This window comes from Lepidothrix coronata, unplaced genomic scaffold, assembly GCF_001604755.1.
Source record: "Lepidothrix coronata isolate B3197 unplaced genomic scaffold, Lepidothrix_coronata-1.0 Scaffold172, whole genome shotgun sequence".
NCBI classification, from domain to species: Eukaryota; Metazoa; Chordata; class Aves; order Passeriformes; family Pipridae; genus Lepidothrix; species Lepidothrix coronata.
The window spans coordinates 1,670,873-1,687,203 of record NW_016690352.1 but is presented as its reverse complement, the minus strand read 5'-3'; the positions used below and the strand labels follow the sequence as shown (position 1 = coordinate 1,687,203).

Genomic DNA, 16,331 nt, shown 5'->3' with positions numbered 1-16,331 from the left:
TCCACTTTGAGATGGAGAGTAGTTAAGAGAGCTGTTATTTTGAAAGACTACAAACCACTTAACAGAAAGGATCAGAGGAGCTCTTCCCCAGCACATCCCCTGGGGCATGCTGAGCCCTCTAACTCACTACTCTCAACAGCCAAGATTCTGGATCAATGAAGGGAGAAATCTAGTATCATATATTAATGACGTATGTTGGAGTGGGGGGTTTGCTTGTAATACAGGCTCATGATCATAAATCTGTACACTTAAGCCCTTCAACATCCTAAAAAGTATCTGGTGGTAATGTTAACTGAGAGAAATATGGCCTGATGCTTCTTTGGACATGATTATCTATTATTCAGAAGCAGGCTCTCAAGCTACCAATCCATCTGGTACATACACTGGTTATGAGATTTTTGATACAGGTTCTCCTCTTCCCCACTCAGACAGCTCTGTCCCTTGGGGCTATCCTAGTATGAGCAGTTTGCCTCAACATCCAAGGGGAAGCAAAACTGTTTCATGTCCCCTATTCAAAGGGGCTTTCATCCACCCTTGTACTTGTCACATAGGCTGCAGTGACAATCTTTTTCAGTTGCAGTAAAAGCTGGTAAATTCATTTAGCTCTCTGTTAGATTACTGCTTGAGCTAGTACTTATAATAATGATGCTTTTCTTGGGCATCTGTCTTGCAGCTCAAAGATACTTGTTTCCCCAAACCAGTCTACTCCATACACACACTTAATTCTTTGGATTACTTTATAAAGACCAAGTAAGACTTGGTGCTGGGGTATTTCCCTAATACAGTAGAGTAATACCTGTAAATGACTCTTACACCACTGAGGAAAGTTGTTCTTTATGACAACACTCTACAAGCATTGCATGAACTAAGTACATTATATCAATTCAAGGAAAACTTTCCAGAACAAATACATGTACCCACCAGGGACTTCTACAAAAGCAGGTCGTGGATTCACATCTTTTCACATGCTTGACAAACCAAACTATGCTGCACTCACATCTCCAGAACTGACCTGACCTTCCCAGTTCTCGTAGAATGGCAAGAACACCACTATTTGCTCTGTGAGTCAAAACACCACGGCACCCAGACAAGTTTTGCACAACCCTCCTCAAGCAAAATCTCTGAATTTGGGGAATCAAACTCCAGAGTTTGAAACTCTTTGTACTGATCACTGCCAGTCAAATCTGGAGGATGAACTTACTGTATTTTCAGTCATATGGGAACAAACACATACAGAAACTCAGCTTATCACATTTTTAACTTCAAATATAAAGCAGAAAACTCATCTCAAAGTGATTTGACATTCATCCCAAAAAGCATGCAATTAGTAGGCAAAATACCTTACAGAACATAAAGACAATGCACAAACCAAAAGAAAATTATAGACTTCCAGTGACTTCAATAGGTTTTGGGTCAACAAGTTCTTTTTTCTACTACATTTCAACTACTCTAAGTTTTCCACTGTTTCTATCTAGTACATTATACATTACATGTAATTACAAAAGATTTTTAAAATGCTATTTAGTTACCGCCTCTCCTACCATAAAACTGGAGAGACTTAACTCTTGTCTTAGGTTAATTCTCAAGTGGTAGGAGGCCTGTTTTCAACAGAACTAATTCCAGTATACCACAGCATAAGTAAAAGCTGCAAATTAATTTTGTTTGATGATTAAAAATTCTTACAAGAGCTACAGTATGGAAGCTAATCTGAATTTCAGCCACACAGGAGGAGAGACGTAGAGGAAGAACATTTTGCAAAACACAGTACATCCTCCATCTTTAATAAACTGTGATCCATATTCACCTCAACTAGCTTTCAATACTCAAATGTGACCTCCAGTCTTACCTAACCAATTATTCTCCTCTCTATCACTGAAGACAGATACCATGCTCTGGAGATGGTATTATTTTTCAACTAGTCACTGATTTCAAGCCTGAAGCTTATATAAAGTAGCACAGATCTCATCTTGAGATCATTTATAGCATGTTTAACACACAGAGAGATATATATGGTAACTAGAGACGTGACCTGAAAGCTGAAATATGAGGAGTATCAAGACATGCATTCAAGCTGGATCCAAGGGAAAAGCTATACCAATGTATATTATCCATGCAACACTGCATTGTGTGGATGTACTGGAGCTAGGTTGTTAGGCATGCTCTGCGTGGTGTAGACACGCTGTATACATTGACAGGATCAGCTCTCAGGGTCTAATCATGTTTTGATAACAAGAAGGGATGAGGTCTTCTGCTTGCTTGTATATGCTCTGTATACAAGTGTAACTTTCAAGGCTACTAAGAACATGAGAAGCTTTCATCTCATCAGCAAGCTACCTCCTAAACAGTGAAAGAAGTACAGGCCTTATGTATTTTCTTAACTTCAGCCTGAGAAGGAGTCCTGTTTTCAAAACAGTTAAGCTAACTGCACTTTTTTGTGCAGAAATAAATCTCCCCAACCTCTTACAACGGTACATTAAACATCCCTACTTCAATTAGCCAACAACAGTTTTAAAACCTCAATGATAGCAGTGCATTCACTCCTTTGAAAATGTTGTTTTCTGTCCCTAGAGAAAAGCAGCTGCTTTGTAATCTTAAGTCTTCGTACAGGTAGGTCTAAGATCATCAGTGCCATTGTATTTATCTTCCTGTTCATTCAGCATGAGAGCTGAGTCATTGCAGTCCCAGAGAGTTCTCCTTTTCTGCAGCTTTGGTCTCAGGAGTTGAATAAATGATGGGAAGAGACAATACTAAAAGTACTATTCCAGAAATACAAATTAAAATCAAATCATGACTATGTAATAATCAGGACAAGAATTCAGCCATGCTGTGAACAACTTTATTTAAAAAATACGTTGAATATATTTCAAGAAGTGCTCAGCTGCCCTTGATAAAATGGACGAAGATGAAGGGTGCCTTTGCCTGTTCACTCTGCAAGTCCATGCTTAGGGGCTTCCTCTAGGATGAGGAGCAAGACATCTCTGTGTGATTTAAACAACAGGTATTAGTTCAACTCCCCTTGCAGATCAGAGCACAGGTACTACACAAGGTGCTCTCATGCTGAAGATATCCCATTCATTTAGTCTATACATTGTACTAGAAGTAAACAAAACATCCCCAAACTATTATCTAATGGTTAGTGCACTACTTTAGAGAAGGTAGCCACAGCTTTCATTCAGTTAATAAAAGAGAACTTCATCTCCACATGCCACACAGGATGTATCACAACTGTAGGTGGACACGTACTATACTGCTAATCAGACATGCTAGCAACAATTTTAATCAAAGGTGTGCATTTTTGCTCTGAACAGGTGACTGGAGGAGAAATATAGCTAATTACATTTAATAAATTTAAATTTTCTCATAGCATACATAGTTCTTTTCTTCTTTGGTGCGTTACCATTGGCAAGACAGGTAAGCACAAAGGGTGAGGATCCATTCTGTTAAAAACAGACTCATAGAAGGACAATTTGCAATCCTTTACCTAACAATATAGAATCTTTATTACATACCAGGTAAAAATCAAATATATGTGTCTGTTGGGGTATAACTCTTGATCATTTATCATAACACAGAAAAGATAAAATTGTTCCAACATTAACCCTAAATTGAATTTTTTCTAACATTACTGTTTACTCCTGAACTTCCCCTGCATCCAAGAAACATCCATAAACACATTATAGCGCCCCTACAACTCTATCTACTTGCCATCTGTATTTATTCACAGGTTAAACCCTCTGGCAGCAGAGTTTTGCAAGAGAGTTTCTCTGTTTATAGTTTCTGACTCTGACATCCTGTTTCCAGATGCCACACTCCATTTTCTTTGCTCAAGTATACCTACTGCCTACATTGAGTCAGAATGAAAAAGCTAAAAGTTAGGCTCAAATCGAGGTCAAAAGTAGCACTTACCCTCCAGGAACCCTATGGTTTTTGGATAAATATAGTAAGTGTCACAGTTATGTGCCTATTAGGAGAAAGTGTTAACACTATTACCCAAGCAGAGAAAAGATACAAAACACTTTAAAAATAAAAGCTACTGTAAACCAGGTTTTTCCTACTTTTAAAACACCAAATGGAAAAAAAAAAATCATGAAAGTCTAGGATTAAGAAAAGTTCTGATAGAGGTTTAACTGACTGCCAAATATAAGAATGTATTCAGAATACATACTCTCATGTGGAATTAAGGTTCAGCCCCAACTTAGAGCCAAATTAAGAAGTACTAACTGAATAATTACTTCTAAGAAAATGGGTTAAATAACACAGATGTTTGCTATAAATACCGTTACTATTGTTACTGTCAAGGGGGTCAGGGATTCCACAACAATTTTTAACCTAAGCAGACTAGTCTCTTCAGATTCCCTAGAGACCAATGTCTCCTGGCAGTAACTTGGAGCATACTCCTAAATTTAAGCTCCCCTGGGGTGATTTCAGACATCTTGAGAGAGACTCCTTAAGTAAACTTCTTGAGAGTACCTTCCAGAGGTACCTACACTCCATCAAGAACTGTACAAGCATTTAACAGAGGCAATCTTTGCTCCTCACTAACAAGTAACACAGGTATAAGTTGACAGAGGAGGAGAGAGGAGTATAATATCACCCAAGAGCACAGTACAACAGGGAAAGCGTGAGAATGGCATACAGACAAGAGTCATAGCACACAAATTGCAGAAGCTCCTTCAGTACAATTATTACACTGCTGCAACATTCTTCTGCCTGTGTCTTACTGTCCCAGATAAAAGGTACTCTGCAGTACCTTCTAAGCATTTCCACCACCAGAACCTGCCATGTCCACAGTAAGCAAAAATGGGCTTGGACAACAAAGTCTGAGACGCTTCTTCAAGCTTCTCCCTAAAAACCATTTTGTTTCTTTGAAGTAATTATTCCAGATTTTTCAGCACCCACACGGATCGAAAATAAAATCTTTTCTGGACTATGTCCAACACAATAAGAACATACATGCCTGATTAAAAACTGAAATTTGTTTCCTTATTCATAAATAAAGATCCATTTGTGATTACAGTAAAGTATTTCACACCCAGTGTTTCAAAAGACATCAAGAAATAACCATAATACACTCTGAACACTGACTATATAAATGCAACATATGAAGCAGAAAAGACAAGAAATAAAACTGGTAACACCACAGAGGAACAAACTGAAGCCATGACTCCCTCTGTCACTCCATCCTGCCCTATTTCATGCAGACAAATCACTCTCTACCCTGCCTTTCCTATGGGTCAGGAAAGAACAATGAAGAACATCAAGAAGGTTTGCTAGTGGTTCAGAGAGCTGAATGAGGGACATGGACTTCTAGGAAGAAAGGACCTTAGGATGTTAGGATGCTGAGCCCAGTCCTCTGTGTTTGCAGGCAGCAACACAACAGATGACTCAGCTGCTATCGCCCACACCCTTCAGGCCATAAAATCGTGCCCTGCACCCATAAAAGACTTCAGACATTTTATGAAGAAGAAATTGCTTGAAGACAAAAATCACAAACACATCAACTGCCAAATAACTCTAAAATAAAACAAAATAAAAAAGGATATGCCACCAATCAGATGCAAATTCTAAAAACTTAATTCTACTCTTTTATTAAGGCTATAGTGGGGTAGTACCTCGAGCCTAAAGAAATTGGAACTATATAGTATGAGCCATTCCTGAAGAATACAACAAATTATATCCCCTAGACCTAAAAGCTTACTTTAATTTCTGACACAAAACTTTACAGGGCTTTCAAGTGATATTAAGTGAAGTGCAAGCAGTTACTACTACTTGAGATCCATTCACGTGCTAAAAATATAGCAATGGAAGTTACCTTGCACTTATTTTCTTGCATGCTGATAACTTTTCTATATTCTACTAATATAAAGTGCATACTGAATTTCTTCATATGCAAAAAGCAATTCTAAAAAGAAAAGAAAATGCTTACATACACACAGAAGTGTCTGCTTGTAGGCAGCCTCATTTAAACACCTACAGTCCGAAGCATATCCCACTCTTCAGCACAAAACAGGAGAAGCATGATTCAGCTGTCTAAAACCAGAATGTAATGACATTTGAGGTGCTCCAGTTAAGTGAGGCTGTTGTGCAGAGCCTGTATCAAACCCATCTGCCCATCTAGATACCTCAAGGATGCAAAAGCATGTCAAATTATGCCTAGGAGCCTCATTAAGATCAATGAATCACAGTCAAAGTGACTGTGCCTTAAATCAGGTATATACCAGATGCATGCCTAAAATTAGTTAGAACTAATCTGGGCAATTACAAGTTCTATGAATTCAACAAATGCTGAAACTCAAGGACAAGGTACCTACAGTCAGACACAAGAGAAACATATCTGGCTCTGGAAACTTAGACACAAAATATCTTTCCCAGGGAGATTCAATCACAAAGATTTTCCTCTGTGATGCAGATGCAACACAAAGCAATAACCCCTGTATCTCAGTTAAGACTAGCAGACACATACTATAGAATTTACAGCAATTATTCCACCAGTGATTGGACTGTGGCACTGATTTTTTGTGCCTATCACAGAAAGATATGGATAGCTCCTAGTATGCAAAAACACCAAAAAAATCCCTAACTGTCCGATGTGTCCAGGTTCGGTGAAATTATTCATAACCTTTTAGGATCAAAAAGACCTCTTACAAATCCTTATCATACTTCGAAAGAAACAACCTGTCGTCCATCAGCTGCAGATAAAACCATGAAAAATCAACTGATCTTCTCTCCTATGCAGCAGAGAACAACTCATCAACTCTTAGAGTGGAACTTATCTGACTGCAAGAGGACACCTAGGCTAAAGTTATCCACTTCTAACTCTCTGTGTAACCATTTTAGAAATGTGCAATTCAAGGTACAAATCATCTCACTATGAATTAATACAGCACAGGCAGCAAGATCAACATCATTACTTGGTACTGCATAATGGGGGAAGACAAGTGAATTCAAAGAAGCTGACTTCCTTTCCAAAAGTAGGCAAACTTATTTCTTCCAAGTTAGCCTGCATGTGCAATGACCCTCTCTGCATTTGAGGGGCACACAGGATTGAGTATGTTCAGCCATCTGCTTTCAAGGAAAAGGCTCTTCCAAAATGATGATGTCATACAGATTTCTCTGGCAATACAAATTGGGCTTAATCTGAGCACAGTCAGCAGTGTAAAATCAGTTTACAGGTACTTTACATTGTAGAAGCGGTAATGGTGGTCCAAATTCACCAGTGAACATGACCCAATACCTCTTTGGTCTTGGTAACATAAACTTAAAAATATATAAAATTAATAAAACAAATAAATAAGTGCCTATGCTACCAGCTGAATGTTATTTTAAAAATTGTTATCCCATATCAGTTTTCCACAACATCTCATAGCCAGCGTATAAAATATCCAAGAACTTGAAGTCGACTTAATTTGGTATGATTCTTTAAAGTTGGCAAAAATGTAATCTTTGCACTGCTACTAATGTTTCTCAAAACAAGAACTACCTAGGTTCCAGCTATTTTTTGCTAACGAATGTAGTTTTTCGTCCACAGGCACACTTCCACTACTTTTCTCACTCAAACTTCTGAAGTGTGAAGCGTTTAATGACGTATTCCATTACTGCACCTGAAAAAGCCATATTCAAAAAGACTTTTATAATTGTTTAGTGACCCCACTGAAAGTGAATATTCCACAAGAAAATATTTTCTGTATTTAAAAATTTTTCAAATAGATCCCAATCTAGAAGTAAAATTAAGAAAATAGTATTTTAAAGGAGATTCATACAAAATATATAAAATGCTGAGGAATTTTATTTTTATAAACTTCTATGTCTCATCATTTGCACAAACTCATCTTCTGTCTTGCAACGTTAAAAAAATATCAAGCAAATCTGTAAATGCCTATCCCTCACAAGTATTCAGATTAGAGCTTACTGACTACATTTCATTATCAGGTAGAGTCAAAAAAAGTTTTATTTCATTATAAGAACTTTTCCATAAACCTTTACTTGAAAGCAAATTACTGGTGTAAATGTGTTATTTCCATGAAATATGAACACATATAAGCTGAGTGTGGAACACTTGGGAAAGCAAGTGCAGATAACCAACTTCCTTCTAATATATTAACATGCAAAGTCAGTTGCAAAGGTAAAATAGACTGTATGGCATATTTATATATAACTGTGAACTATATCCCAGAAGATACAGTCCAACCAAAAGATACTTCAGGATCATGGCATAAAACAGTCTAAACCAAAGCTTCGCAAAAGATGCAATGCTATGAAGACAAGAACCAAAGTTCTCTCTGAAAGTGAAAATACAGAAATTATCAACACATCAGTAAAGAAGTCTCTATATAACCACATGCAAGAGCCTTGTCTGCATTCTGAAATGTTATTCCCTGCTCTCTTCCGCAGACATCAAAAACAGACTGTGAAAAAAAGTCAGCAAGAAAGACAAAACCTAAAACAACAATTTGGGGACTAGCACACAATGAGCAAGACACAGACTACCAGAAGCAAAAATGGAATGACAGCTTCCAGAATAGCAGTTTTGAAAAGATCCTCTTTTCCACAGAAAAAATATCTCCAGGGAATAAGCTTTCAAGTGCCCTTAAGCGAACTATTAAAACCTGGGTTTCTTTTTAATTTCTATCCAGTAAAGTATTTGCATACTTCAAAAACACACACAGTGATTAGTAAGTACTCTGCTAGGTAACACTAATTGTGCCTGTATTTTTAGCATAAAACAGGGTTGATGCTACTTCTACTGCTTTCAGACATCCACTGCATTACAGACCTTGAACTTACACCATAAGTTATTTTAAATAAACCTACTGAAATCCTCACATAAAATTTGACAGTGTCTCTAGCTGTTTAACCACTCATAAGAAGCTGATAATCCCTGCTCAGTAGCTAGCATGAATTTATAAAATATATTCTAAAATGGTATGAGTATCTTCTCAACTGAGGCAAGACCCAACACCACCTCTCTACCAATCTTTACAGAGACTTCAGAATTCAGCTTCCTCTTGCAAGTATAATGACAACCTAAGGGCTATTCTAAGCAAATAATTATGAGCTGCACAACAATCAACCCCCAATACTGAAATTAAATTCTTGAATAGTATGCATATTGTAATTTAATAAAAAGTAGAAGTGACATCCAAGAGCTGCAGTAAAAAGGCAAGTGATACCTCTGAAACTAATAAAAAGTGAAGTGTCTGATCTTGTATGCATTTGTTGCCATAAGGGTTTTAAACCAAACACTTCCATCTTCAAGTGTACTTGCAGAGTAGAAATGTTACAGTGGTAGGGCAAAATATTTTGTTTGAAATGCAAGTATAATATCAAACCCAGGTTTTTCCAAATTGAAAAACATGAATCCTCAGAAGCTGCGCTAGACAATCCATTTGCAAAACCTCTATGAACTGCGTGGAATTACGCAGCTGTTACAACAGGTTACTTCAAATAAATTAAATGTAGTAGGAAATAACTGCTGTGCACGTACAGGTGCACTCCGAGCACTAAGTTTGTACTGCAGCAGCAGATGGCTATACATCCTGACCTCTGAGATGCCACACTCCTCAAAGGGTGCTAAGATGTTGATAAGAGTTGTGGTTGTTCATCACTTTTTATTATCAGAAACATACATAAAAAGAAACCAAACCTCCCATGTCACTGTTTTCATTCCTTCTACAGCTTTAGACATTTTATTTTTTATGATGAAAACAACAATCCAATCAACTGTAAGCTTCTGCACATTATCATTTGCTACCTCAAAAGCATTTTACATGGAACTAATCCACATTATATATGAAAAATAAGAAAGCTATATGAAATCTTATTAATCTAGTTCTGAGTACCACAACATACATCTCTGCTCCATCAACAGACAGCAAATAAATTTGAACCTGCCTCTTTCTGCATAAGCAACAAGTTGCACATCCAGTTAAAACCTTTTGCCTGGGGCTTCCTTTATTTTTATAGGTAATGTCAAAATAAGTTTTTCTTCTCAGTATGTTATATATTTGGACATAAACCTTAACTAACATGTAACATTGGGATCCTGCACAATAAAGGATAAAACTTCACTGAAGAGATTCTTGGTGCTTGTGGAATCATAAGCAATTGGAGAGAAACTACAATGGATCTGTTTCACAACATCATCCACAGACAATGTAAGAGCATTCATCCTGAAACACATTAATAATTTAAGAAGCAAAACAGAGTTTTACTCTTTAAACTACTGCAGCCAACTGCAAAACCTACAGACTTCTGTTCCTTGTTCTTCTTAAACATCTGAAGCAGCATTTCTGAATAAGAACTCATCTAAGCCAAACTCTGAATCTAGCCAATATTTCATACTCTACAAGAAAGAAGAGCTTTCTGTCTGGGAGGCTGAACTGGATGAGATATGCTTTGAAGCCCTGTATAAAAGCTGAGCTCCTACAGACTGACTCCTTGCTAAGCCTCTTAACTCCTCAGTTTATCCACCTGCCTGCTTCAGAGCTTTTTACAGAGGTGAAGTTAACTTCAACCAGGGTGTCAATCACCAACTTATCAATTTCAGAGGGGTTATAACCATCGCACTAGCTAGGAAGGTTACAAATAACACGTCTCTGCTCACTGGGCTTAATACTGACATGTTCCAACATCTTCAAGTACTATCAAGAAAATACAGAAGCAGCTCTATGATGCCATTAAGACTGTTAGGTGGCCCTGTTCATTTTAGTTGACCTACCGAAATAAAACAAACAGCAAGATTAAAAATCAAATGGAGAGGAAACTCTAACCCTGCAACAGAGATCTGCTGTAAGGATAACAAATCAGAAAGGTTTCAAACAAAAGATAACTGAAGAAGAGCAGGAAGAAAGAAGTGATCCAGATACAGTGGCAGAGAAAGAACTACCAAAACAAACAACAAAGAAATAGTACCTCAATACTATAATTGCTCATGGGAAACAGGAACAATTCCAAGCAAAGATCTTATCATAGAAGGTTACATTTAACCGCCATCCTCCTTAAAGCTAGCATGCCTAATCCACAGAAACAGGGCTTGTAATAAGCCTAGTTCCTTATAAACATGGTAAAAGCTTTACCTACTTAGTGGTTGACCAGAGGAATGTTGAGAAGCTTGTCCAAGTTCTCACAGTGGTTCACAGAAGAACCACCTGCTGGAGACCACCACTGTGCTTACAATAAACCTTAAGGATTTATGCCAAGATGAATTCTTAACTTCCACCATGAAATACTTAAACCAGTCATTTTCATTAGAAAAGAAACAGGCTGGTGAGCACAGCAAAGCAAAAAGAAAATACCATCATTCAAGTGATTCTCCAGCCTGAGAGACCAAGTAGTCATTGGATTATTTCATCGCCTTGGACTGCTTTGGCAGAAGTCTCTCACAAGACTTTTAGCCTTGCTATGAGCTATCCCAATGCTGGGATATTTCAGACAACAAATGAAAACTTTTAGGAAAATCTGGATACAATGTAATTTTAAAAAATCTACATAAGCATGAATAAATGAGGGCAGAATTAATAATCTTGAGAACAGAAATTAGTTAAAAGTCCAAAGTAGGCTAGCAAAATTTTTATTACTTTTGGCTCACAGCTCTTCTCTCTGTGCGCACTTACTCAGATATGCTGACTTTGCAAACAAAAATCAATTTTACTGCTTTTAATTTCTATGCGGGCTACAGTGCCTAAAGAGCGATGACAACTCAACTAGTTTAACTTTTGGCTAATGCACCATGGACAAAATCACTAAGCAAATTCCACCTATAAGCCATTCCAGAAATCACACACTGGTACATCATAAATGTTTTCTGACTACATATTTAGTAGCTCTCAAGTCCATCACTGTTAATCAGAGACTCAAGGCTGAGCAGAAGAGGCACAATTACATTTTCAAAACATCTCCAAAATGCCCTTGCAAAGCATATGACTGAAAGGGGAAAACAACATTCAACTTACAAGTACAAAGTTTGAAACTTCAGTACCAGGAAAGAAGAATGCCATTCTTACTGAGTCACTTTTAAAATTTGGATAAATTACATGTACCTATTTATACACACATATTACTGATTGAGTGCATTGAAAAACAAAACACTGGAAAGTCAGGTTACAGAAAGTTTTTTGTACTTTAAAAAACAAATCATTAGATTCTCACAGAAATCTCACACCTGGTGCAAAACTGAGACAGAAATAAATATTGTGAAACCAGCTTCTACAAAGTTAGAATAAGGATGACATTTTTTTATTACACATTACTTGTAAAGCACAGGTGCTAAAGAAAACATTAAGAAATACGAGAGTTAATCAAGAGACTAACTGAATTATTAATTAAAGCAATTTTAGCAAAGAATTGCTGCAGTACAAACACAAGTCTATTGTATCCGTGAATGTACTGTTCCCATAATGAGTTTTATTTATGGCATATAATTTCTCAGAAACTTTGTACAGACCTCAGGAAATTCATGAGCAAATCACCACGAGTAGAACATGTGGATCAGAGCAACACACTGTCAACATAACTCTGTGACATATGTCACTTCCTGTGACTTCTGCACAGACAGCAACTGAACTGATAACCACAGAGAGGTTCAAATCTGACATCTTTATTGTCTATTAAATTTAGATAAATCCTTATAAGGGAAAAATAGGTCATGCTGTCCTCTGACTTGTTTCTACATTCCCATTACAGCCTTGATTCAGTTGTCCATACTCAGATGTGCTTGCCCACCTGAGAGGCCCTTGGGGAGGCCAAGATATGATAAAAGATGGCAGGTGAGGCACAAAACCGATGGAAGGTCTGTATCCTGACTAGATATCAGCCTAAATGAGACCATCTCAAATGGCACTAGGTACCTACGTGCAGCAATCTAAGTGGAGCTTCCACATCAGATTCAGCTCCACTGCTGGATGCTCAACACCACACAAACAATACCTTTAGGTGACCAGATGAGGTGAATGCCAAGCACCCACTGTTGTCAGTGGACTTAAAAGAGAGCTACTGAATTCATTCTACGGCAAATACCTAGAGCTCGTCACCTGAGCAGCTCACCTGATTCCTCTGACTTTACAGACAAAACTCCCACTGGTGGTCAAGCATGGACATCCTTCAACCCTAAAGCTAGGTGGGATGATTACCAACATAGGAACCACAGCTTGACCCATGTAACTTAAGGCAAATAAGCTCATCAAAATATTGCTAGGACAATAATCACTGTAGTATCTTTTATAGGCAATACAAAGAGATAGATGCCTTCAGAGTCTGAGTCAGATAAATNCTCAGCCACAGCTACCCATATCCTCCAAAGCACACAGGAATATGTTCAGTCTTTCTTAGTGATGGTTGTAGTTAACTTATACAGCCATATGTTCATGTTGCCATTAGCTTTATTTCTGTCTCCTGTTGCTTCCTGTATTGTTCATTTTCATCTTCTTTCCTAGTGCGTTATAAACCTTAAGACAATATCCTCCCTTAATCACTTTTTTCAACAATGCTTAGTACAATGAGACCCTAAATGGCAAAAAAAGTAAGAATCGTGCTGTCTGATATTTATTTAAAACAAAATTCAGCACACCCAGATAAACTCTACAAGGTCACTGGCACTGAACAGCCATCAGACTGGATCCAGTACTTGAGATAACCCAGATAACCCCAATAGAGCAGTACTATCAGTCAAGTTAAGGCTCTTCTTAGTCTACTATTTTAAGCAATGGATGCCAAGTTTAAACAAGTTGTGCAGGAGAAAAAATTGATAACAAAGGAGGTAAACACCTTCAAAACTGCATGATCAGAAAAAAAAATTTCAAACATTTGTTAGCATTTAGGTATACATACGAAAAAACTGCATGTCTGCCATTTGTAAAGCTTGCTAAATTGTGAAAAACACCAAAGACAAGTGAAACACCAGACCAAAAATACCAACCTAACTATCAAAAAAATTCTAAGAATAAAGTTACCTTGCTCCAACCTAAAGCATAGGGAACGTTTTGCAGCCTCTGTCTCAGGAGTTGGATGATCCAGAACACGCCTGCACCACTGCAGAGGATTCAATGATTTCTCTTGAGAAGTGTGAGTCTTGGTAGGCAAGACGTACAACCTTAACCAAAATACACAAAAATATCAGCAAGATACGCAACACTTAAAAGTTGGTTTTTTAAGTTCTTATCTATTAGCTATTAATAATGTATAACATACGGAGCCTTGCAAGAAGATATCTAATTAAAAAAGACTTTCTGGGGTAGAAGAGTAACATTAGTTTTCTTCCTTCCCTCCTCAGAAAACTAGGTGGCAAAATACAAACTTTACAGCTCTGGCATGACAAAACAAAGAACGAGATTTCACATTAAAATCTTCCATCTCATCACTACCACTGTCTTCATTCCAGCACTGCCCAAAGTTCAAATGTATTAGGTGCTATACACATACAAAAAAAAAGGTGCTCTCACTTGTCCCTTTTATACTAATCTTTATTGGACATAAGACAATTTCAATATTTGATTTTATATTTAAATCACAATTTCACTGTTAACTATTTCACACCTTTACCTATCACAATTTAATCACCTTATTATATATAATAATATATATAATCACCTTATTTCCTATATTATATATAGAAAATTACATATATATTATTTTCATACACCATATCTTCTCCCAAATGAATCAAATGTTGTATCAGTCATATTTGTAAAGATTACAAAACATTTGGTGAGAAAGAATGAAAATCCATTTTCGATATTCAACTCCAGCAGGAAAAAAAATATATGCAAGAAAATCTAGTGTATGTGCCTTATTCTCAGACAGGAGCAGACAATTAATCAGATGGCCAGGCACATTAGGAAGCCAGGTACCAAAGCAGATTTCATGGGGGAATTCTTGAGGCTGAGATCTGGGTTGCTGCTGTCAACCCTGGCAGATTAGCAAGCACAGCAGACTTGATTCACCTGGGAGAGCGCAAATCTCCTGGGAAGCAAATTATTCTTGGCTGCTGGAGACAACAAAATGGCTTGAAGGGACCTTAAAAATCATCTTGATCCAACTCTCCTGCCATGGGCAGGAAAACCTTCCACTAGTCCAGATTGCTCAGAGCCCCATCCAATCTGGCCTTGAACACTTCCAGGGATGGGGTGATGCCTTAAGCCTCTAATGTTTTTTTATTTTCCTAATATTTGTAAGACTTGTAAGTTTCATAAGTAGTGGAAGTAGACTCTAAAAGCAGTCTCCCTTACATCCCTTTCTCTGTAGCACCCTTGTTTACACATTCCTTAATGCTCTTACCCCATTCTATGCTCCCTATATCAATCCTACTCCCGAATCCAGTAGAAATGTTCAGTCTTTTGTCAAGGCAAGGCCTAGATTGTTGGCAGAACAGCATATCAGGGCCTAAACCACACAACACGGTCAAAAACTGGGTAACTATGTACCCTTTGTGCTCTGAGGGAGATGAAGATGGGATGAACAGGGGGTCCCGAAATGCACCCCAGATCCATTTTCAGGGGGTGGACCCAGGGCAGACCAGAGTAAAGGCCACAGGGTGGACACATTTGGGATTGGATGGATGGTATTATAAAATGTAACCTCTCGGGCACAGGGGCGCGTCTTGTAACATCTTAGCCTTGGCAAATAAACCCTTTCTTATCTCACCCCTAATTAACTGCTCTGGAGATTTTTCAGCACTTAAATCCCACGGCAACAGGGCATCCACAACTTCATTGGGCAACCTGTTCCGCCACCTCACAGTAAAGAACTTCTTCCTAATATCTAAATCTTGCAGCTCCCTGGCCTGACCACCTCCAATACCTGGGGCTCAGCAGATACTCAGACACCAGAACACTCTGTAGACAGCAAAGGAATCTGGCCTGCACACAGCAGGGGCAAATGACAAGACCAAAAAATAAACAGGATTTTGTTCCTCAAGGGATACTAGCAGGTAGCAGCAGCCTTTCACCTTCACGGTTTTGGCTCAAGAGCTACCTAAGTCCCACCAGAGCAAGCACTCTCCAGTGTCTGCTCCATGGGGGTTTTTTGCCTTTGAAGTCAAGCAGCACTGTCTGTCGAGCTTACAAAGAATAAATATCCTCACTTCGACTGCTCTCTTGGCAATCCCAGCAGACATCAACTACTGAATTTCTCTGAGGAGAGGACTCATTTCCCCAGACTTCCTGCACTGCCTGGCCACACATTTAAAAAATGATACTGAAAAAAAACAAAAAGCAAAGAAAAGCTTTGAGCTTTATTGTTAACCTGCAGAACTGCTTCAAAAGCTAAACATCTAACTGATGATCAGACCTTCCTGTAAAAAGCTCAATGCCAAAAAGTGGTTTGATATCTCTGCAGTT

General features: G+C 38.0%; 1 protein-coding gene across 5 annotated transcripts in view; it reads right to left on the bottom strand.

The window, feature by feature from the left end:
* Window positions 1-16,331, bottom strand: part of SLAIN1 (SLAIN motif family member 1) — a 92,398-nt gene that overhangs the window by 73,914 nt on the left and 2,153 nt on the right. For all 5 annotated transcript variants that reach the window (XM_017829965.1, XM_017829969.1, XM_017829967.1 and 2 more), the window contains exon 2: window positions 13,947-14,086. In XM_017829965.1, coding sequence (XP_017685454.1) covers window positions 13,947-14,086 — 140 coding nt within the window. The remainder of the gene's footprint in view (window positions 1-13,946; window positions 14,087-16,331) is intronic.